We start from the raw sequence: 21530 nt of genomic DNA, 5'->3' as shown, positions 1-21530 counted from the left end.
TCAAAAAAAAAAAAAAAAAAAAAACTAGCTAAGTATGAGCCTTGTGCTGGAACCAGCAAGCAGCCTTTCTCCATGGTTTCTGCCTTCACTGAATTCTCCTGCCCTGACTTTCCTCAATGATGGACTTCAACCTGAAATACAAGTTTAACTACCTTTTCCTCTAAGTTGTTTCTAGTGTTTTTATCACAGCAACCGAAAGAAAACTAGAACAGTACCTAAAGAATGTCCACAGACAGGCTCACAAACAGGTGCTTGATTATGCTCAGTCAGAAGTAAAACTTCACAGAATACATGTTTACAGTCCCCCTCTATGACCCCCTCCCCCAAATATCACAGAAATCACATACCACACCACCAAGAGTGTGACTCTGAAGAAACGAACAGCAAACAAATAAAAACACTGAATCAGATCTACAAGAACTGTAGATGGTGGAATTATCAGACAATAATGTTTAACAGATTTAAGGAGATAAAAAACAGGAAAAAAATGGGATGAAGGATATAATAAACTACAAAAAGAAAATCAGAAAAAAAATTTCAAGAAATAATTCAGAGGCTGGCAAGGAGGTTCAGTGGGTAAAGCACTTGTCCTGAAAACCTGAGGACCTGAGTTCAATCCCTGAACCCTCCACATACACACCATGGCACGAATGTACCCACACTGACATTGATACACACACTCAGAATAAATTTTTTTAAAAAGAAGTAATTCAGTAACTTCCTTAGATGAAAATAACATGCTAAAATAAATTCAATAGCACCCCAGACCTATCTTTATAAAGATTCCATAAAGTATAAGACAGATATGAAGAATCACCCAGCCTTTGAGAAATAGAACAGATAAAAGAGGAAAACAGTCTGGGTAATGAGAATTCCAGAAAGTGGTAATTATGAAAACTAGAGTGTGTGCAATTTCTGAACAGAGCAGAATAAACAAACAAAGAAACAAATAAAATGAAGCCAGGCACAATAGCACAAGCCTTTAATACCAGCATTCTGGAGGCAGAGACAGGTAGATCAATGTGAACTTAGGTCCAGCCTGGTCTACACAGTGAGTTCCAGGACAGCTGGGGCTACAGGGAGACTCTGTCTAAACAAAACCAGTAAAATAAAACACTGTAAAAAAAAAAAATTAATAAGGGGCTGGAGAGATGGCTCAAAGGTTAAGAGCACCGGCTGCTCTTGCAGAAGACCTGAGTTCAATTCCCAGCACCCATATGGCAGCTAACAACTGTCCAGAACTCCAGTTCCAGGGGATCTGACGCCCTCTTCTGACCCCTGAGAGCACTGCACGACATGGGTGCACCTATCTACGTGCAGGCAATACACATATACACATACAATAAAAATAATTTAAAAAATAAATGACGGGTTGGAGAGATAACTCAGCAATTAAGAGCACTGACTGATCTTGCAGAGGATCCGAGTTCGATTCCCAGCACCCACATGGCCGCTGAGAACTGTCCTTAACTCCAGTTCCAGAGGAATCCGAAGCCCTCTTCTGACCTCCAAGGCATTGCACGACACAGGTGCACTCACACACCTGCAGGCAATACACTCATATACATAAAATAAAAATAATATCTTTTTAAAAAACGGTCCACATAGCCGGGCAGGGTGGCACACGCCTTTAATCCCACCACTCGGGAGGCAGAGACAGGTGGATCTCTGTGAGTTCAAGGCCAGCCTGGTCTACATAGTGAGTTCCAGGACAGCTGGGGCTACAGGGAGACCCTGTCTCAAAAAGACCGAAAAAAAAAAACAAAAAAAAAAACTTAACCTACAAGGTTCAATAAACAGTAATTAAAAAAATTAAGAGACCAGGAAGAGATTATACGCTTGGATGACGGTTTCCCTTCATCTGTAAGAAGACAAAAGCAGGCCCCTGGCCACTGCACTGTCAATTGTGCTGGCACACTTCCTGCTCCTTTTTCATACCTTGACTCTATTCTCCAAATACTCTCAAATTTTTAAGCAGTTAGAAGGGAAGACAGTATTCCAATCCTTTCATTCTAAGTTCTACTTGGTGATGGAGGACACAAATACACATTAATTACATACTTACTTTTCATTAGTTTCCCTGATAATTCTTTCAGTGGAGAAGACGGACTACTTCTACTAGCTACTGTAAGTCTGGAAGAAGATTCTTGGGTGTCCATAGCAATTTGATGAGTTCCTGCTGTGACCATTTCAAGATGGAGAGGATGGGCACTGTCACATTCCTGGGAAAGCAGCAAATGATTCTGAGTGTTCCAAGTTCTACCATTCAGGTCAGTTCCTTCTGATTGAGTCATAAGCACTTGGGCTGAGCTAGAATCCTCGAGCCTCTTGTCAAGAGACTCGGTTATAAAGGACATTGCAGTTTCGTGCTTTTTAGGTGGAGAAACAGGCTCAGCCAGTGAGCTCTGCTTCACTGTGTTTAGACTGTGTGCTCTTATTCGGGACCATGCGGTAGAGTGAAAACTTTCAGCCTCTAACCAAAATTTCACCAAATGCTCCATTCTCCGAAGTTCCATGAACTGAATGAAATATGGGAGGACAACAGTGTCATGCAAGACTTGTTCAAGGGTCTTTGAAAGACTGGATTTGGTCTCTTGAGTTTGGTAGTCCAGACAAGATCTGCCTAAAAGACAGAAGCAATACAATCAGCAGTTTGGTAACAATTTCAGATCTAAAAATCAGTCAATTACCTTTAGCAATAATGGTACCAGATAACACTTCCAAAGTGCTTTTCAAAAAATTACATCTTCTCTAACTGGGACTGTTCATTTCCTTGCATCCTCACTAGCATTCAAATTAGCAAACTTTTAATATAGCCTAATATTTTAACTATTTTGATTTGTATTTCCCTGAGTACTACTGAGGTTGAGTCAGATTTTTCATGTGTCTTTATTTAGAGGTCAAATGTATTTCTTTTGTAAACTGCTCATTTTTCACTGGCCATGCTTTGTATTTACAGGATATAGCACAGTACCACCTCATTTCATTTGGTATGATTTTAGATTAAATGGATTTTTTTCAAAGTCTCTCCCAACTACACTAGGCAAGGTGGTGCATGCCTTTTAATCACTGAACCCAAGAGGCAAAGGTAGGTGGATTTCTCTAAGTTCAAATCTAGCATGGTCTACACAGCGAGTTCCAGATTGGTCACGACTTATAAGGAGACCCTGGTCAAAAAAACAAAAACAAAAACAAAACAAGTCTCTTCCAATTACCAGTATCCTGAGACAGGAATTTCATATACTCTATTAAATTTGTCCTTGATTAGCAATCAAGAAGAGGTAGTCACTTACCCAGGTCCCCAAAATGAGCAGCCTCCATATGGCTTGGCTGCTTCTTAAGTGTAGCTGTCCTGCTACTAGAGAAAGAATCCATATTGGCAGAAATGGCATTGATTGCAACATGACTTGGTCCTGCAGCCTCCAGCAAGGCATGATTTTTAGTGCTTTTTTGTGGGGAATGTACAGATACTGAAGCTATAATTTTTGAAAAAAATGTTAAAAATTAAACACAATTTCATAATCTAAAATTCATCAGACTTTAAGACAACTTTAAAAATTAAAATTTCTAACACATCACTCATACAGCACACTCAATAAAAAGTTAAGATAAAAGGTAATTCAATCAAGCAGCAGCAAAGTAGAAAGAAAACACTATTACTATTCAGAATTCTAAAAATACTGCAAAGTATTATGCAGTTCTCAAAATGGAACTTAGATCTTTGAAAACTTTGTTTATAAAGGATACAAAGGACTAAACACAAGCTGGATATAGTGGTCAACTTGGAAGATTGAGACAGGAGGCTCATGAGTTTGAGGTCAATCTGGGCAACACAGAAAAATCTGTTTCCAAAATGAGAAAAGTACAAAAACCAGAAAGAATTTTGAAATATTTTTTGAATATTGAATGTTTTGCCTAAATGTATGTTAGGGCACCTGTGCATATGCAATGTCTCTGAAGGCCAAAAGAGGGCACTGGTGGGATGGTTGTTAGTTGCCATGTGGGTGCTGGGAACCATACCTGAGTCCTTAGCAAGAGCAGCCAATGCTCTCAGCCACTGAGCCCTCTCTCCAGTTCCCCTTTTCAATTTCTTTTTGGTTTTTTTCTTTTATTTTTGGGGGGATTTATTTTTATTTTTATGTATGTGTTTTGTCTGCAAGTATACAAGTGCATCCATGTCATACAATGTCCATGGAGGCCAGAAGAGGACATCAGATCCCCTTGAACTAGAGTTATGAACAGTTAGTAGCTGCCACATGTGTGCTGGGAAACAAACTTGAGTCTTCTGCAAGAGCAACCAAGGGTTCTTAAACAGCTGAGTCTTCTCTCTGGTCCCCCTTTTATTTTTTCAATCCTTAATTACCTCAGAAACAAAACTGAAATTTAGAAAATGCTTGAGAAAAAAAAAAAATCTAGTAAAATATTCATCAGAATACTTTTCTTTTGAAAAACTGAGTAACAAAGTATATTCATCTAATAAACTACACTGGTGACCAAAGTTCAAGCTATTGAAAAATAAGTACACTTAAAATTTACAAAGTACGGGCTAGAGATGCAGTTTGGTGATAAAGAGTGCTTGTTTAGTGTGTGTAGAGCAGGCCTTGGGCTTGATCCTCAGTCCTTCAATTTGTTGTTGGTGCTCTGCTTACAAAAATGTATTTAGTAGTCTAAAGAAACAGTTTCATACATTTAACTTCAGAATAAGAAGTTATCAATGTGTTAACAGAAAATAAAAATACTACAATACTGTCAAAATGACCCTTAAAAGTTGCTGCTGCAGCTGAATTAAAATTCTACCTGTCCTATTTATTCCATACAAGTAGTAATGACTCCTAGGAAAGAATAAGTGCATTGCTACAACAAGGGGGGGGGGGTTATAGGTCAGTTAGCATTCCATGCCTCAAAACAGTCTTAGGGAACTAAGTTGTGTCTCTCTCCTAGCACCTCTGGTAAGCTCTCAATCTAAGCAAACAGTCCCAGATGTAATTTTGTAGAGTTGGTTCTCTCCTCCACCTTTACATGAGTGCTGGCTAGTTTTCTCATATAGAAAATAGCTACACAGAAAACTCTACAGAAAGGGCGAGATTTTCTAGTTGTTTCTTAATTCTTCATGTATCGGGCTTTTCTCTCCCTCTCTTAACTTCTGTCAGAACAAGTACCTCGTATTCACTTTCTAATAGTTTCTTACTTTGGTCTCCACAGTACTATACATATATATATATATATGTATATATACATATACATATATATATATATATTCCCCTAACTTCCTCATCTGTTTCTTCATCCCTCTCATTTTTCTACAACAAAGTTTTTTGTTTTTGTTTTTTTTTTAATATTTTATTTAGCCAGGCGTGGTGGTGCACACCTTTAATCCCAGCACTTGGGAGGCAGAGGCAGGTGAATCTCTGTGAGTTGGAGGCCAGCCTGGTCTACATAGTCAGTTCCAGGCTAGCTGGGGTTACAGGGAGACCCTGTCTCAAAAAGAACAAAAAAGAAGAAAAATTTTATTTATTATTTTTATGTTATGTGGATGTGTGTACTGTCTGCATGTAGGTAAGTGCACCCATGTCATGCAATGCCCACAGAGGACAGAAAAGGATGTCAGATCCCCTGGAACTGGAGTTACAGACAGTTGTTAGCTGCCTTTAGGGTGCTGGGATTCAAACCTGGGTCTTCTGCAAGAACAGCCAGTGTTCTTAACCGCTGAGCCATCTCTCCAGCCCCAGAACAAAGTTCTTAAATGTCAGAAAAATGAGCCAGAGCTGGTGAGATGGCACATACCACCCAAGCCTGGAGGCCCTAGGCTGTTCTTTAATTCTTTCTTCTAGAAAGCACATTTATTTTCAAACCTTCAAGTACTACTGGAGCAACAGATTTGGAACTTTAATCTATAAGCTCCTTCCCCCATATAACCTTAATAAAAGTCACACCTCATTGTGTCTGTGAAGTTGAGAGCAGCTCACCATTTCAAGAGGACAGTCTCATTTATGCCTCTCTTGCTTTCTTGGCAATAGCTCCTACAGGAAACCTCTGTGGAGAGCTGGGGAACCCTGGCCTGAATTTCCTGTCTGTCCTCTGATCTGGGCTCTGGTCTACACCTCTACTTTGTTACAGTTGGCATTTCTGCTCTGGCTTTGCCATCTCAAGCTCAATTTGTCCAAATATAAAAACTTACCACTTTTTCTAAACTCCATCCCAATTTCCCTGTCTGGCTCTCCAATTCACAAATCTCCAAAGGTCAAAATCATGAACTCATTCTTTTACATTTTGTCTGTTTACTTGTCAGTATCTTTTCTCCCTTCAAATTGTTTACTACCTACTTTCCTATTTATCTTCAAGACTAATAATAATCTCATTTTAAACTTTCTATAAAAATTTCCCTTTACTTATCTGAAGGTCCCTCTGCCTAGTATACACATAAATTAAGAGGCTGGTAGGGATCTTCTCTTTCATTCAAATGCTTCTTACTCCTACTTTTTTGGGGTTTTTTTTTGCAGGGGGTGGGGGTGGGGGGGTGTCTTTTTTAGACAGGGTCTCTGAGTAGCCTCAGCTGGCCTAGAGCTCACTATGTAGACCAGGCTGGCCTTGAACTCACAGAGATCCAACTGCCACTGTCTCCTGAGTGCTGGGATTAAAGGCATGTGCCACCACACCCAGCTTTCTTACTCCTGCTCTTACATAGACTGTTTCATTTCCATGAAGTATGAAGTCGTCTCTAAAGTCCAGAAATCATCTGCTGATCTCAAATTCTCTGGACTCCTTACTTAATCTGGATAATTCAACATATTGTGGGCCTACTATGTTAAAATGAGGCAATAATCACTACCAGTAGAATACCTGCTACATACCAGGAACTGCTGGTTTAGCTATGGGGTTTTTGTTTAGTTTGTTTGTCTCTGAACAATTCTGCAAGACTAGTATTTTCCTCATTTTAGAGGTAAAGATAAACATGTAAAAAAGTTAACTGCTTTGCCCTAGGTAAGTCTATGAAGGAGTGAAGAGTCATTTCAACAGGCCGAATTCCAGCCTAGGTCAACTGCAGTCTAATATCTTTGGTTAAAGCTTCAGACCCTAGAATTACTATGTATAAAACATTTGTAAATGAATGACTCAAAAGTACTTCCTACTCAATATACTGCAAGTAAACATATAATTTCCCAGCTTGGCTCTGTTGGGCAAGACAGAAAGACAGCTAGTCATTGACCTTAAATCTTCTTCTCCCTAACACTTTGAATAAATTGAAGTTCAATTTATTTCATCTATTAAAAAAAAAATCTGAGCTGGGAATGGTGGCGCACCCCTTTAATCCCAGCACTCAGGAGGCAGAGGCAGGCGGATCTCTTTGAGTTCAAGGCCAGCCTAGTCTACATAGCAAGTTCCAGGCCAGCTGGGGCTATAGGGAGACCCTGTCTCAAAAAGAATCCCCCCCAAAAAAAATCTGTCCAGATTTTTTATTCCCATCACTATTGCTCTAGCCCAAACCATCTGGAAAATTATTTGACAAATTTTCCTCTTCCTTACTATAAGTTTAATCAAGGCAATAATCAAGTCTTTCATGGTCTCTGTTATAACCAGTTTTTGTTTAATACCTAGCTTAGAAAAGGTGTTCTATAAATGGTAGCCATTATTATTTTGCTTTACTTGGTATTGCTGTGTATCTAAGTTTGTCTTGCTAATCAGACTGCAACTTAAAATTTTTTAATTTTACTAATTATTCATTAGTGTGTGTGTACATGTGTGTGTGGTGTAGGTGTGAGTGCCAGAGGTATGTGGAAGTCAGAGGATAACTTTCAGGAGTCAGTTCTCTCCTTCCAAGAAGGGTTTCAGGAATGAAACTTTGAGGTCCTCAGACTTAAAGGACAAGCAATTTTTACCTGCTGAGCCATCTCGCTGGCCCTGAGACTGCAAACTCCTTGAGGGGCTGCTTTTTAAAAAATGTTTCTGTATTACCCTAAGGTAACTTTTAACTGTTAAGTGCAAATTATGTACTATCACCAACAGATTAGGAGCATAAAATTTCTTAGACTGGATTTTAATTTAGAGAATTAGAAACTCACGATAAACAAAATAAGGCTGATCCCCTCATTCATTCTATAAATGAAGAATCTGAAGAAACATGACTTTCCAAAGCCAGCCAGACTGCTGGTGTCAAATTTTGGGGGGTAAAAGACTGAGGTAAATCTCAAAATATGTTATAATTAATCTCTCTGACAAATTGAACATACAGTGAACACTCATTTCTGGCTGCAAAACATATAAACACTAGATAAGAAAATTTTAAACACGTAATAACAATCTGAAGATTTCAGCTATGTTATACTATGAATTTTTTATATAGAGACTACAGAAAGAATTTTCCACTGTATTTTCTCATTCCAATCTCAGTATACTGGACATGAGTCAAAAACAGAGACCCTGTCTCAAAAGACCAGAAAAAAAAAAAAAAAAAGCACATTTGAATCTATAAATAGGGACAATGTTAATGACAACAAAATACTCCAAATAAGCTTTAAGTCAAGGTCATTCAAAGTAACGATGTGGAAGCTATACTCATCCACGTCTGAACAAACAGCAAAAGTGCATTCCTTCAGTTGTCACACTGCTTAGTATTTGGTTTTGCTTGGTTGGTTGGTTTTTTTGGTCTTTTTTGGACAGGGTTTCCCTCTAGCCCCAGCTGGCCTGGAACTATGTAGACCAGGTTGGCCCTGAACTCACAGAGATCCACCTGTCTCTGTCTCCCAAGCACTAGGATAAAAGTCATGCGCCACCACATCCACTCAGTATTTGTACTGAGGTCCACTAATGACTTTGAAACAAACGTAATTAATTAGAGCAGCCAGTAAATACTCAGTAAAAGTCTAATGTGCTAGCTGTTAGTTTACAGGTTAAAAAAGAAAGTAAGTCACAATTATAAATAATCATAAAATAAGGCAAAAATGATTAATGTCAAAAGAAGGGAGAAGGGCTAGAAAGATGGTTCAGCAGTTAAGAATACTTCCAGGTTAGAGAGATGGCTCAGTGGTTAAGAAAACTGACTGCTCTTGTTTAACTCCAGTTCCAGGGGAATCCGAAGTCCTCTTCTGATCTCCACAGCATTGCACGACACAGGTGCACTCACATACATGCAAGCAATACACTCATACACATAAAAGTAATAAATAAAATATTTTTTTAAAAAAGAATACTTCCTGCTCTTCCAGACGACTGAGTTCAGTCTGCAGCACCCTTGTCAGGCAGCTCACAACCACCTGTAACTCCAGTTCCAAGGGGATCTAAAGCCCTCCTCTAGCCTCCATAGGCATCTGAACATATGTAGGCATATAGCTATTAATTCTGTCTCTCTCTCTCACAAAATAAAATAAAATTAAAAATAAAATAAAATAAATAAAAAGGGAGAAGCTACAACACAAAGCCAGTGCCTAAACTCACCTTTAATGGACTTGACGTCTGGGGTCTTCTCTTGCTCTTTGCCTTTCACTAGAACACAAAAGGACATTGTGACCAATTTTTATAGTCAAAGAGATTCACTGTATATATTGTCAACATCAGAGAAGCATGACTCTGAACAGATGAGTGTTCAAAGTTCCAGAACAATGAACTATGTGCTCTGGGGGCAGTTAGGCCACAGCAGGGCACAATCAGAGAAGAATTCTCAACTACAGGAACCTTTGAACAGCATTCATTCAAAAACTAGAGAGGGCCTTTGAAGAAACAACATGGTCTCTTCTCTTCAAAACATTTGTGTTCAAGTTCGCCTCCTGCTATTTAGTGGCCATGTGATCTTGGACAAGTTACTTCACTGGATGTTAATTTCCTCAATTAATAAAATCAGGTCAATGAGACTTTAAACCTTAGAGAGTTTCTGATGAAAAACTAAACACTTGTAAAAAGGCATTTGAAATAAATTTAGAATAAATGCTAACTAGTATAACCACGAGCCACCCACAATACTGCCTCCTACAATACAAGCATGGTGAAGAAAAAAAAAATGTCTTCAGTTATACATTATCTTACTTCTTTTGCATTCCCTCCATAGCATCAGATGCAAACATCTCAAACTTACATCCTAAACTTCTAACACCCAAAGTTTAATAAGTTGTCTCTAAGATGATCAAATAATCCTATCCTTCCTCTATGACAAAAAACAGTGAAGATTCTATCCAGAAAAGCTCACAATATAACAGCAAGCAAGAAAGGTGCAAGGCAATGTTGCCAGGTGTGAATTCTATTATAAAATCTGACCTTAGGTTATTTTTTAGTCTGCTTTACTTTGTTTTTAACATTAAACTTTCTTTAAATTCATCATGAACAGCTTATCAAAGTAAGAAATTTCAGACTGTGCCTATGTCTCTATGTTCCAAAATATTTAAAGCTGAAAAGTCAAAAGCAGAAGAGTAGCTAGCTCTGAGTATCTTACTGAAGTCAACCAATCTATCAACAATTTGGGTGCCAAGCATGTACCAGATTCTCTCCTGCATCAAAAAAGCAAAGCCCTTGCCTTCAACAAGTCTTTCTAAGAGAGTAGGCACCAACATGGGAAAGATGAGATAGGTACAAGTAGTAGTGGCCACTGCGATTGAAAGAAGACAAATCAAGGGAATGCAGCAGAATGACTGCTCTCTGCAGCCCTCTGAGCAGCATCTGCCAACTGGCTACATCTCTCACTTAATGCTACCTTGTCCCTACCTTCGTGGCACACCACCACTGGTTTTATAGCTGTTCCTTTTCCAGTATATCCCTTGCTAACCTCCCCTCCTTAGCCTACAGGGAGAAGTCTCATGAACAGGAGAGGTTTCTCTTTTTTAGAAAAAAAAATTTATTTAATTTTTGTGTATTCATACAGAAAATCATCTTTACACCCTGTCCCCTTTGGCACCCTCTCATAGCGGCCCCCCTCCACTAGAGTTGTAACTTCTGTCATTTGTATTAAGGCCTATCATGTAAAGTTAGTGTCCCATGATGTCCCTCAGCGCAAGTTCATCCACTGGGATCTAGTCAGTTTATCTAGAGTCACCTCATTCTTACCCAGCAGTAGTCAGCTGCCAATAATTCTTGGATTAAGATTGGGGCCTGCTGTTCATTTTCACAGTTCTGTGTGTTTTTGTCTGCTTAAGTTTACATGGGTCTTGTGCATGCTGACACCATTGCTGTAAGTTCATATGAGTCCCAGGACCCTGAAAGGCCATTTCCATAAGGTCATGCACTTCCTCCCTGGATCTTACAATCTTTCTGCCCCTCTTCCGCAATGATCCCTGAGCCATAGGTGGGTGGATTTTAATATAGGAGTCCTGTTCAAGTACCTCCCACTCTGCAGACTCTTATTTCTACGCTTTGGCCATTTGCATTCCTGGTCCTCTGTTGCATGAAGGAGCTTCAATGATGAGAATTGAAAGAAGCATTAGTGTTCTCTTCATCCCTTGTTCTATGTTCTGTGAGCCTTAGGTGTAGAGGTTGCTTCCTGGATGTGTCACTTAGACTAGGGTAGTTCACAGACAATCTCTGTATGTGACCAGTTGTGGAACTCTGTAACTATCTCTTGAAAAAGAAGCTTCTTTGATGGGTGGTGACTGGGATACTTGTCTATAGATTTAGTACCACACATGAGTTTCCTCCTAAATGTTAGATAGATAGTTAGATAGACAGAATGACTGACATACAATGTTACTTATGTTCACCTCAAGCAACCTTCCTGCCTCAGCCTCCCAAGCAGCTGGTATTACAGGGTGTATTTCAATGTCTGGCTTATACTATTAATTTTCATTGATACATAATTATACATATTAAGGAGTACACTGTAACACTTCAATACATGTATACAATGTCACAATCAGATCAGGGTTCTTCATTTTTATTTATTTTTCTTTTGAGACAGGGTCTCCCTGTAGCCCCAGCTAACCTGGAACTCACTATGTAGACCAGGCTGGCCTCAAACTGACAGAGATCCACCTACCTCTGCCTCCCAAGTGAAATCAGGGTTCTTCATTCTTTTTTTGTTGTTTTGCATTTTGGGTTCTTCATTCTTAAAGCTTTCAATACCACAGCTAAACTGTGACTACTAAATTTGTATCTCCATTCTATGGCTTGAGATGGCTCAGTGGGTAACAGATGATGGAGATCTAGTTTATGTAGCAGAGTTTACTGCAGTTACTTAATTCCTTTATAAACATCCTCTACCCATTCAAATATTGATGTTGATGATCATGTAAAATGTCTCCAGGTTAAGTCCTTAGAAATAAAATTGCTGAGATAACTGTTTATATTTGAGATAAAACTGGTTAGAACAATTTATACTACTATATCTAGCTATATTTCTTCATACTTTCACCCTATTTTTAATTTTTTGCCAACTTACTACTTTTGAAATGCTATTTGGTATCACAGTTGTGCACTGGTGAGCCAAAATATAGTTCCCAAAGCATAAAACATCACATTTGGTCATTCTGTACTCTACTGTCCACCTGGTTGAATTTCACTTCTCTGAAACCCAGAAGGCAAAAGCAGAAAGGGGAGTATCTTCTTCAGTACAATGACCTCATCATCCAAGGGCTCATCAAAGATACTGACTTCAGCAGCTGAGAGATGGATCAGTGGTTAAAAGTACATTACTGCTATTCCAGAGTTCAGTTTCCAGCACCTATGTCTGGTGGCTCACAACTACCTGTAACTCCAGCTCCAGAGGTATCCAACACCTTGCAGGTACCTGCACTCACCCACACACATATAATGAAAAGAAATAACTGTGCCAGGTGTGGTGGCACACATTTTTAATCTCATCACTTGGGAGGCAGAGACAGGTGGATCTCTGTGAGATCAAGATCACCCTGGTCTACATAGCAAGTTCTAGGCTGGCTGGGGCTACAGGGAGACCCTGTCTCATAAAGGCCAAAAAAAAAAAGTAATAAATCTTTAAAGATTTTGCCTTCATTTGTTGGGCCTATGAAAAACACATGTCAAACCCACTCCCAAAAACACACTTAGGAATTGTATTTGGGATGGAGTCCTTCTAGGAATTTTTGATTTTAAAACTGATAGGAATTTTAAAAGTATAGCAAGACTAACTACATATATTCTTGCTTAAATAATTTGTTTTGTTTTTGTTTTGAGATAGGGTCTTACTCTACAGCCCAGAATGGCCAGTAACTCACTATGTAGCCCTAGCTAGCCTAAAACATGTAGGACTCCTCCTGCCTCAGTCTCCCAAGGGCAGGGATTACAAATAGGAATCATTGTGTATAGCTTAAGAAATCTTTTAATCACACAAATAAGCTACATCTGCACTTCTTTGTTTCATTTAAGATTAAGCATCTTTTTTGTTTATTGGTCATTTAGATTTCCTTTGTGAACTGCTGCCACAGCTAGCTGGTTTGGAACTCACTAAGTAGACCAGGCTGGCCTTGAACTTAAGAGATCTGCCTGCCTCTGCCTCCTGAGTGCTGGGACTAAAGGTGTGCACCACCATGCCCAGCCATTTTATAATAAAATTTAATGTAATCAAATTTGCATTAGATTTTATCTTACTTTTGTGTTTGTGTAGAGGTCAGAGGTCAACCTCTAAAGTGGTTCCTCAGGCACTAGCCACCTTAATTTTTTAAAAATTTTTATTATTTTTATTTTACGTCTATGACTGTATTGCTTGCATGTATATAAGTGCACCTGTGTCGTGCAGTGTCTGCAGAGAACAGAAGAGGGCTCTCAGATCCCCTGGAACTGGAGTTACAGATGGTTGTTCACTGCCATGTGGGTGCTGGAATTCAAACCTGGTTCTTCTGCAAGAGCAGCCAGTGCTCTTAACCGCTGAGTCATCTCTCCAGTCCCTTATCCACCTTATTTTTGAGACAGTCTCTCACTGACCTTGGAGTCATCAAGCAAGCTGGATAGGGAACCCCAGGGATTCACCTGTTTCTACCTCTCCAGTGCTAGGATTATAGGCAGGTGCTACCAAACAGGCACTTTATTTTTGTAGTTAAAAAAAAAAAATGTATTATTTTTATGTGTGTGTACTGCCTGCATGTATGTTAAGTGCACCCATGCCATGCAACGCCCACAGAGGTCAGAAGAGGACATCAGATCTCCTGGAACTGGAGTTACAGAGGGTTGTTAGTTACCATGAGGGTGCTGGGAACCGAACCCAAGTTCTCTGCAAAAGCAGCCAGTGCTTGTAACTGCTGAGCCATTTCTCCAGCCCATAGTTTTTTTAAAAGTGTGGTTCTAGGCCAGGTGTGGTGACACACACCTTTAATCCCAGCACTTAGGAGGCAGAGGCAGGCAGATCTCTGAGTTTGAAGCCAGCCTGGTCTACAGAGTGAGTTCCAGGCCAGCTGAGGCACCAGGGAGACCCTGTCTCAAAAAAAAAAAAAAAAAAAAAAAAAAAAAAAAGTGGTTCTAGGGATTGAACTTATTCCTTCACTATCTGATCTAGTTCCCCACCTGCTGTATTTTATTTAATTATCCTTTTCAAGATCAGATGGGGGTTTTTTTCCCCTCCAAGTGATTTCCAGTTTTATTTTTTCACATTTTATGCTCCTTTCTACCTGGAATTCCTTTAATAAATTTTTTTTTTATTTATTATTCTTATGTATGTGTGTAGGTATATGTGCCACAGCACACATGTAGAGGCCTAAGATCAACTCTGTGAAGTTGGTTCTCTCCTTGTAATTTTACTTGGGTTCTGGGGCTTAAACTCAGGTCATCAGGTCTGTGTGGCAAGCACTTTACCTGCTACACCATCTAGTCCCTGGAATTTATTTCTGTATTTTAGAGATAAGTTATTACCCATGCACCAAATCTACCCTACCACCAGTTTTTAAAAATATGGTCTTATTGCTGGGTGTGGTGGCGCACGCCTTTAATCTCAGCACTCTGGAGGCAGAGGCAGGCAGATCTCTATGAGTTGAAGGCCAGCCTGGTCTACATAGTGAGTTCCAGGACAGCTGGGGCTACAGGGAAAGCCTGTCTCAAAAAGACAAAAAAAAAAACTTTAAAAAAAAGGCCAATGCTATTTCCTATAGGTCATTTCTATGTAAATGTGAAAATAAAAGGTCTATCATGAAAGAGATCTTAAGATAGTCTAAAAAAAGACAACTGAGCATTAATCTTATAATTTCATCCATTCCAAGGCACAGGCTTCACAATCTCCTTATAAGAGATAGATATGCCAGGCTTGGTGGTGCATTCCTATAATTCCAACACTTGGAACACTGAGGCAGGAGGATTACTGTAACCTGGGCTACACAAAAAGTACCAGTCAGGGCCATATAGCAAGACATTGATTTGAAAAGACAAAAAAATAATAAAAGAGATGAATATATTACAGAATTATAGACAAGCACCTCAAAAGACAAAGAAGAAAATGAAAACATAACAGGTAAAATAAGAAAATGAGTAAACGCTAAGGTAAAGCTTTAATATTTTTAAAGTTTTTAGATTTATTGTTTTAAATGAAATGTAACAAAATCAATCTCTGCCAAAAAAGAAAACTAAAATAATAATCATGGGAATCTTTTTAAGACTGTTTCCAAATGGTGGGTGTGGTGAGGCACACCTGTGATTCCAACACTGGGGAAGCAGAAGCAAGAGGATCACAAGTTTGAGATCACCCTGTTCTATACAGCAAATGCTGAGGTCAGGACTATATAGTAAGATCCTGTCTCAACCAGCATCTCTTCCTGCCATAGCATCTCCAAAACTCACCTATAGTGATCTTTCCTGTTTTTTTTAATCACAGTTATTTTCTGAGTGTGGGTGTACTCATGCCACAGCACAAATGTGGAAGTCAGGGGACAACTTGTGGGAGTCCACCTTTCCCTCCACCATGTGGGCCTAGGGGGTTAAACTCAGGTGGTAAGTATCCCAGGCAAAGCCTTTACCTACTAAGCCATTTGGTTGGCTCTAGAATGATCTTTCTAAACACAGAATTAGATCAAGCTTTTTTGTCTTCAAAAGAAAAGGAAAAAAAAAAAAACTTTAATATTCTTTCTGTATTTTAAATGAAACCTAACTAAAACCCTCAACCATCTACTTTACTCAACTACCTCTGTGCCCCAGTCATAGCAGCTGTCTTGACTTTCCTGAAGGGCACCAAACTCTTTATTCCCTGTGCCTACAGTGTCTTCCCTGGCCTCTCTAAAATTACCTCTTACTGCTGAAACCTCAAGCTTTACGTTTCAAGGTTACCTACCAAGTCTTTTCTCTAACACCCAACTAAACTATGTTTCTCCTCCTAAGTTACTCTTTCATTACACATCATTCAGTTTAAGTATTCGCATACAACTTATTTGTTTATTGATTGCATACAACCTCAGACACTAAGTGCCATAGGTACAGTCTGTCTTGATCCAGGTTCTAGTGAATGACTGGAAGACTGTGGGCACTTCAAAGTGTTTGTTGAATAAACAGACACCCTGTTGTACAACATGAAATCAGTCTCATACTTAGAATACTTTTTCCCCCTTAAAAAAACAACCAACATTGTCAAACTAGGTATTGTTAATAACCCCAGAGCTGTTAATAAAGCTTGCTACCATTTACCAATTTCATCCATTCATCACTTAGCATCAGTTGGAATCCAATGGAGCCTTTAGGAATCACCTGATTCTCAGCTGGGAGAAAAGCGGGTTAACTGGCTGTTCCAGGTTACAGAGTTTATGAAAGAGCTGTCATGTGAACCCAAGTCTCAGTTTAATTATTTTTCCAAAAACTAATTCTGTGTGGTTTATCTTCTCTGAAGCAATAAGATTGACAGAATAACTATTATCATTTAAATACCTTCTCCCAAATCAAAATTACTTTAAAACTGAGTAAGCTTTTACAGCTGAAAATCAGAAATACAAGTAGTCCATTTATAAAACTAGTTAAGGTTCCAATAATTAGTAAACTTACTAAGTCATCAAAAGAAGCAGTCTGATTACGGAACTTCAGGAGTAATTTTAGGGTAACAGTGGGCCCCCTTAAGCTCCAAAAAAGAGGAAACTGAGAAACAGCGCTAACTGAAGAAAACTGTTTCACATGCTTTAGGCACAAGTCCCTCAAAATTCGGGAGTCAGATATTCCTATAAGAAAAGAATTTCCTTGATCTTGATGGACAGTGTACACACACACACACATACACACCCCACACCCGGAAAACCAAAACACCCGAAAGCCGTTCTTCCACTGCCAAGTGTCAATTTCTAGGGGTTTCGGCTAACACTTTCGGCCCGGCGCGACAATGCTCCTCCGACCTCGCGCGAGGCGGCCACCTTCTACCCTACGGAGTCCCGAGCCGTGCAAGGCACCGGAGAGCCTCGCCGCCGCCCCGGGGCAGCACTTGCAGCAGCCCACCCCCGGCCCACCAACGCCCGAGGCCCAGCCTGGCCCCTACCCGCGCCCCCTCGGCTACCTTTCCGCCGGAAGAAGGACATGGCGGGGCCCGGGTCGGGTCGGAGGGCACGGGGGGACTGTCGCGGGGAGGGCCCGGCTCCCCTCATTCAGCAGCTGGCCCGGACTTCCCGGTCCGCAGGAGCCGCCGCACTAGTCCGAAAACAGCCCCTTCTTCCAGGTGTAGGCGCCGCAGCCGCCTCCTCGGGATGCCCAGGCGGCTACCGCCGCCATATTATCAACAAGCCGCCGGCCTGGAGATCCGGTCCTTCGGCGCGCGGGGCTTCACGGGAGGCCGCGGCCCCGCCCCCTCCTGCGCACCTCCTCCTCCGTCCGCGGGGCCGGGCGCGCGGCTGCGCAGCCCACGTGACATGGCGGGTGCGTGCCGCTAAGTTGGCCGGCTCTGACCCGGCGGAGTCCTCGCCTGGCCACACGTCCAGGGCATCCGTGGTCCGTGGCTTTCGCAGACGCAGCCTCAGCCCGGCCAGCTCCTGGGGCCAGAAGCCTGGGCTGCGTCGCTCGGCCACCTGCCTAGGCCTGAGCGTCGGAAAGCCCAGGCCAGCACGGCCACCCCTCCTTTTTCACAGAATTTTGCTAAACGGCGCAGGCTGATTTTGGCCGGTTTCTCCCAGGGCCACAGCCAGAAAGATAACTAGAGAGCAAAGCCTTCTCTATGCGGCTCCAGGGGCTCCCGCCCTCAAAGTGACTTCGGGGAAGCAAGGGGCTTATTTTCATTTGCCAGTGCTCCAAACTGAAAGAGGCAGTAATATAAGTGTCGCTAGTGAATCATCTTTCCATTCTTACTCAAATGCCATTTGCCTACGAACCTCTTGATTTCCTGCAATAAAAGCCTCACCCCCTTTAGTGCCCTTCGCTGCCCCACGAGTTCGTTCAGCGACTGGGTCATTGTAGCTGCAGCTCGTGGCGGAAAGGGGCCAGGAAGGTAGCAACAGTTCATGACGCTCCTGTTCTCTGATTTGTGTTTATTTAATCAATGAAGTCGACCGAGACAGGAGAGCCCGAAGTTCATAAGTTAGAGCAGGTTAATAGATTTGCCAGTTTTGTGTCCGAGTATGTTTGCTAGTGTATGAAAGCCCATCAGAGCTAAGTTATTGAAAACATAACTGTGCACAGATACTGTACTAAGCCGTTCAGGCTAGTAAGAGTCTTTAACCTTGCACTTGGTATGGGGGAAACTAGGCACAGAAAAACATACTTGCCCAAGGTCACAAGCTAACTAGAAGTGAAGCTGCGTTTCAAGGTCAAACTTCTTGCAAGTTAGAAGAGCATATGATGGAATATTGGGCAGAGGTCGGAAAGAAAGGCAGGGACTGTGGCTGCCCCTAGGCAGCAGTGTAGAAATCAAAGGTGCCCTTGGAAATCGACGTGCACACGGGGCAGACATCCTCGAACCTGAGTTGAGATGCCGATGAGTAGGAGTTAAATTGGGCGGGGCCAGGAGGAGAATGAGGGAAGGTGGGTAAGAGTGCTGGCTAGCCTCTTTCGCAGTCTTGACAGCAAAATCATTACTCATAGCTATGTTGTTAGTGGGAGCTTGGTGGCCTCGACAGTGGATAACTGCCACTTTCTTAGGAAGATAGGAGGCTTTAAGCAACTTTAAGATGAGGGGCCCATTGGTTATAGAGGTGCCCTTAGTTGTAAGGAAACTACACTCCTGCCGAATGGAGGCATGATGGCGTAGGATGTGGAAGGCATATTTAGAATCTGTATACATGTTGATTGGTCTTATCGAGAACCAAAGTGAGTGCCCTTGTAAGGGCAATGAGCTCTGCCTTCTAAGAAGTAGTGCCTGATTGGTAGGGGGCCAGATTCTATAACTTGGTTGGAGGAGACTGTGGCATAGCTTGCCTGGCGGGATCCTGTGGAGCTGAGAGATGAGCTCTCATCTATGAACCAAGTATAGTCAGGCTGTGATAGACAGGAGATAGAAACTTGGTTTTTTATAGGTAAAGGTTTCAAGTGATTCTAAGCAGGAGAGGGTGAAAGTGGTGGCCTTAAGGAGGAATGTAGTGGGGTAAAGGGGGGGTACATGAATCAAGGGAGATGTCAGGATTTTCTATAAAGGTGATGTGGAATAGTTGAAGCTTAGAGGGAGACAGGTCTTTGAATCTATGGGGGGAAGGAACAGAAAGACGTCACCCAAAAGTTACCTTTGAGGATTTCTGAGGGAGTAGGGAGGCAGCAACGAAGGCTCACAGGCAGGGCTGACATCCCGATTGTTGTGTCCAGTTGCTTGGAAAGGTAAGGGACGGGAGCGAAGGTGGGTCCCTTCATCTGTCCCAGGACCCCCAGGGAAATTCCCCATTTTTCAGTAGTACAAAGGGTGAAAGGCTGATTAAGGTTAAGGAGAGCCAAAGCTGGACTTGTAGAAGTGCATCCCTGAGGCAAGAGAAGGCAAGGTGCAACAGGTGTAGAGGGGTCAAGAGGCTCTGCTAGGGGGCCCTTAGCTGCTTCGTAGAGGGGGCAAGCAAGAAGAGCAAAGCTAGGAATCCAGGTCCAGAGATATCCACCTAGCCTCAGAAAAGAAAGAATTTCCTCCTTAGTAGTTGGGGGTATTGGAAACCTCAGGTACTGTTTGTGATCTAGAGTGAGCTCTTGACAGGTGGCGGGAGGTAATAGGAAGCCCAGGTATTTGACCTGGGAGACTGAGAGCTGTGTCTTGGCAGGGGAGACCTTGTATCCCCTTTCTCCCAGGAAGTTAAGAAGCTGAGCAGTGTGTTGTTGAGACAGTAAAAGTGAAGGGCTGCAAAGTAAGAGGTCATCGACATTATTGAATCAAGTGGCTAGGAGACAGGTCGAGGGAAATGAGATCAGTGGCCAGAACTTGGCCAAAGAAACGAGGGCTATCCCTGAACCCCTGAGGGAGGACAGTCTGAGTAAGTGTGAGGCTGTTCCTGTGTCATTGTTCTCCCAGATAAATGCAAAGAGATTATGTGAGTCTGGGTGTAGAGGGATAGTAAAGAAGGTCAAGAACAGTGAAGTGGGTGGTAGAGGAAGGGATCTTGAAGAGGAGAGTTTAAGGGTTAGTCACCACTAACCTGAATAGGGAGGACAGCTACATTAATAATTCAGAGATCCTGAACCAACTGGTAAGAGCTATCAGATTTGAGGACAGGCAGGATGGGTATGTTGTAAGGTGAGTGGTTGGGCTTAAGGATACCCTTGCTCAAAAGGCACTGTATGACAGCCTTTAAACCCTATGTTTTATGAAAATGTGGTAATATGGGCGACAAGGGTAGGAAGTGGGGTCTTGGAAGGAAATTTTGATGGGGGTAGTGGTGAAAGGCTTGGAAAGGGAAGGAAGTATCCCAGACATTGAGGTTAACAAAGGAATTTGGGAGATGGCAGGGTGAGGGAGGTGAGGCTGAAGCTTTAGTTTCGAGGGTCCTCAGAAGCTAGGAGGAGGAAAAGCCCAGAAGTTGGAAGAAGAAGGAAAAACACAGCTTAGTCATGATGTCCCTGCCTAATAGTGGGGTAGGGCAACTAAGCATAACAAGAAAGGAGTCCAGAGGAGGAACAGAGGAGGGGGCCTGTAGCCCTGGGTTGGTGGGGATGGCCATCAGTACCCACCACAGAGATCTGAGAAAGATAAGTTTTACTGGGGTAAGCGGGAAGTATAGACCAACTGACCCCATATTAAGTAAAAATGATAGACTTACCTACTGTTCTTCATTGCTGTGACAAAACACTCTGACCACTACCAACTTGGGGAGGAAAGGGTTTATTTAGCTTACATATCCCAGGTCACAGTTCATCAGGGAGCCCAAGGTAGGAACTCAGGGCAGGAACCTAGAGGCAGGAGCTGGAGCACAGGCCATAGAGGAATGCTGCTTACTGGCTTGCTCCCCTGGCCCCTGCTTGTCCTGCTTTCTTATGCAACACAGGCCCACCTGCCCCAGGGGTGGCACCACCCCCAATGGGGTGGGCCCTACCGCATCACTCATCAAGAAGATGCCCCTCAGACATGGCCACAGGCCAGTCCAATAGAGACAATTCCCCAATTGAGGCTCCCTCAACCCAGGTGTGTCAAGTTGACACTAAAGCTATCCAGCACACCTACTATCTCAACAATTACCCTGGGCTCATCCGTGGTGATTCTGATGGTCTTGGTGGGGGCCAAAGACCCAGGGCAGTGTCAGTCTTTGGCCACC

At 41.9% G+C, this 21530-nt stretch overlaps 1 protein-coding gene across 1 annotated transcript in view; it reads right to left on the bottom strand.

Moving 5' to 3' along the window:
* Positions 1–17652, bottom strand: part of Akap10 (A-kinase anchoring protein 10) — a gene marked incomplete in the record, with an annotated part of 74549 nt that extends 56897 nt beyond the window's left edge. The window contains 4 exon segments of the mRNA XM_017795787.2: positions 2066–2623; positions 3294–3476; positions 9433–9480; positions 17381–17652. Of these exon segments, the coding sequence (XP_017651276.1) occupies positions 2066–2623; positions 3294–3476; positions 9433–9480; positions 17381–17468 (877 nt within the window).
* Between the last annotated feature and the right edge of the window lie 3878 nt (positions 17653–21530).

This window comes from Nannospalax galili, unplaced genomic scaffold (assembly GCF_000622305.1).
Source record: "Nannospalax galili isolate Female #2095 unplaced genomic scaffold, S.galili_v1.0 scaffold530, whole genome shotgun sequence".
Taxonomy (NCBI): Eukaryota; Metazoa; Chordata; class Mammalia; order Rodentia; family Spalacidae; genus Nannospalax; species Nannospalax galili.
The sequence above is the reverse complement of the archived record's forward strand: the minus strand, read 5'-3'. Positions and strand labels throughout refer to the sequence as shown.